Consider the following 2,979-nt stretch of genomic DNA (forward strand, 5'->3'; position numbering starts at 1 on the left):
GATTTTACACCACCCGTGTGTAGTCTGTTTGTCAAAGCCGATTCCCGTGCCCACCTGGCCAGAATCCCTTGTCCCGCGGAACAGGGACCCCGCGAGAAATCCCAGTCCATGGCATGCCTGGGAGTGGAGCTTCCTCTGGGTGTTTTGGGACTGGCTGTGGAGCTTGTGCCCAAGGTCTGCTCAGGGCACCAGCCGGCCCAGACAGCTGTTGTGTTTATTTTTATAAAGCAACCTTACTACACAACACAAAGACCAGGATAACCTTAATCCAGATGGATCTTCCTGCCTCTCTCTGCCTCTGAAGCTCTGGGATTACAGGCACACCTGGATGTTCTTCAAATCTGCATCTTCTATTTTACAAAGGAAAATACTTACAGAAATCTCTTTTAACCATTCACAGCAATGTTTCCGGAATTCCACATCACGTTTTTGGTCAAATGGAGGCCAGCAATCTCTTGAAAAGATAAGAACAGCAGACTAATGAACATTTCTGTCTTAGTTTGGATTTTATTGCTGTAAAGAGACACCATGACCAAGGCAACTCATATAAAGGAATACTTTTTGTTGGAGCTAGCTTACAGTTTCCAAGGTTTAGTTCATTATCATGGGGGAAGGCAGACATGGGGGCTGGAGGAGCCAAAAGTTCTACATCTTCATCTACAGGCAGAAGACTGTGTGTGTGTGTGTGTCATCGCTTGTAGCTTGAGCATTTAACACTTCAAGCTCCACCTTCACAGTGACACACTTCCTCTAACAAGGCCACACCTCCTTCAATAAGGCCATATCTACTATAACAGTGACATTCCCTATAGCCAAACATTGACACATGAATTCATGGGGGTCATTCCTATTCAAACCACACCTCCTAAAATACAAACTTAACAAAATTTAAAAAACATCAAATTTGCTCCCCCCAGTATAAACACTAAAGCAAAACAAATTAAACTACTATTCCTAGACTCAGCTAAAGACATTAACCTATGATAAAACAGTTCTTTTTCTTAAATCAGGAGTTCAATTTATTACAAATAATTATATATTATAGAGCTCTGCCAAAAAAATAAGGCAGTCTTGGTGCAAGCTTTTAATCCTATCACTGGGGGGAGACAGAGGCATGTGGAACTGATGATTTCAAAATCTACATAGATAACCAGGCTAGCAAGGGGTAATAATGAAACCCTAGCTATGGAAAAAAAGGAGAGTGGGGGGACACTTTACAATTTTTTTTGTACACTTATTTACTAATGTATACTTATTTAAAGAATCAAGCTTTGATCCCAATATAATGGTGTATACCTTTAATCTGTAACTAAGAAGGAAGAGGCAGGAGAATCTCTGAGAGTTCCAGACCAACCCAAGCTACATAGAGAGATCCTATCTCTCAAAAAAGGAATCATTTTGTACTTTAGAATAGAGTAAACTCAATCCCTAATAGACAAGGGGGAAAAAAACTGGTATTTTTTTTTTATAGAAAACAGTATGTAAACAGAATGTTCTCATATAGAATGTAAACAGTTATGTTCTCGGCTTAGTGGGTTTAGAAATGATGCTTGCTTTTGTCTTCACATTATCTAAAACACAGAATGAGCCATGATGTTTTTAATCAGGAAAAAACAGAAAAATCTGAAACCCCTTTGTGGTGTTTTGAATAACAATGCCCCCACAGGCCCATATTTGAATGTTTAGTCACCAGGGAGTGCAACTCTTTTTGATAAGATTAGAGTTACATACAGATGGTTATAAACCAACATGTGGGAATAAGAAATCAAGCCCAGGTCCTCTGGAAGAACAGCCAGTGATCTTAATCATAGCTATCTATCTCTCTATTTATCCCAAAATAAAAACTTTATACAGGAAAAAAATAAGTATATATTAATCCATTTTTAGACCTAATTAAGACCATTAAGCTGATATGTTTGTTTGTTTGTCTGTTTTAGTTTTTTGGTTTTTCAAGACAGGGTTTCTCTGTGTAGCTCTGGCTGGCCTAGAACTCACTCTGTAGACCAGGCTAGCCTCACACTCAGAAATCTGCCTGCCTCTGCCTCCCAAGTGTTGGTATTAAAAGGTGTGCATCAGCAGTGGTGGCACACACCTTAATCTTAGCACTACAGGCAGAGGCAGATGTTAGAGACCAGCCTGGTGTATGATTATTATACATACTGAGCTCCAGGCTAGCCAGAGTAAAACTCCATCTCACATCAGAAGAAGACCATAAAGAACAGCAGGTCAAATTTTAAAGAACAAGCCGGGCGGTGGTGGTGCACGCCTTTAATCCCAGCACTTGGGAGGCAGAGGCAGGTGGATCTCTGAGTTCAAGGCCAGCCTGGTCTACAGAGTGAGTTCCAGGACAGCCAAGGCTACACAGAGAAACCCTGTCTCGAAAAAAAACAAAAAACAAAACAAACAAAAAAAAAATTTTTAAAGAACAAATTCTACAATATTTACGAAATATAGTTTTTTAAAATAAGCATACAAACACACACAGCTATATAAAGCTTAAGCACTCCAGTTTCTAAGGGTACACCCACTCTAAACAATGGCCAGCTGACGGTAGTATGCACCTTTGATCCCAGCACTCAGAGGCAGGACATGTGGATCTCTGAGTTCAAAGCCAGCCTAGTCTACAGAGTGATTTCCAGGACAGACAGCCAATGCTACAAAGAGAAACCCGTCTAAAAAAAAAAAAAGTCTTTCAAATCTGAGAATGACTAAAAGAAGAAAATGAAATAATTTTTTCTTACCTGAAAACTTCTTTGGCAAGAGACTCATCCAATGTTTTAAACAGAAAATAAGAAACTATATGAAAGGCATCACGGTTCAGTTTGTCAAACATGTTCCTAGTGGTTTAAAATGAAAAAGCAAAGATAAATGATTACTAAAGCTATTCAACATCAAAAACTGTCCAGATATTGCACTAAAGCTCTCCGGTATCATAACTACCTACGAATTCACTCATACTGGTATTTTTCTTTTTTTTTT

The 2,979-nt window shown here is 39.2% G+C and overlaps 1 protein-coding gene across 2 annotated transcripts in view; it reads right to left on the reverse strand.

Moving 5' to 3' along the window:
- Nucleotides 1-2,979, reverse strand: part of Haus6 (HAUS augmin like complex subunit 6) — a 39,747-nt gene that overhangs the window by 32,693 nt on the left and 4,075 nt on the right. For both annotated transcript variants that reach the window (XM_031377801.1, XM_031377802.1), the window contains exons 2-3: nt 2,742-2,837; nt 376-454 (exon numbers count right to left, since the gene is read on the reverse strand). In XM_031377801.1, the coding sequence (XP_031233661.1) occupies nt 376-454; nt 2,742-2,837 (175 nt within the window). The remainder of the gene's footprint in view (nt 1-375; nt 455-2,741; nt 2,838-2,979) is intronic.

The sequence above is a fragment of the Mastomys coucha genome, unplaced genomic scaffold (assembly GCF_008632895.1).
Source record: "Mastomys coucha isolate ucsf_1 unplaced genomic scaffold, UCSF_Mcou_1 pScaffold18, whole genome shotgun sequence".
Classification (NCBI taxonomy): domain Eukaryota; kingdom Metazoa; phylum Chordata; class Mammalia; order Rodentia; family Muridae; genus Mastomys; species Mastomys coucha.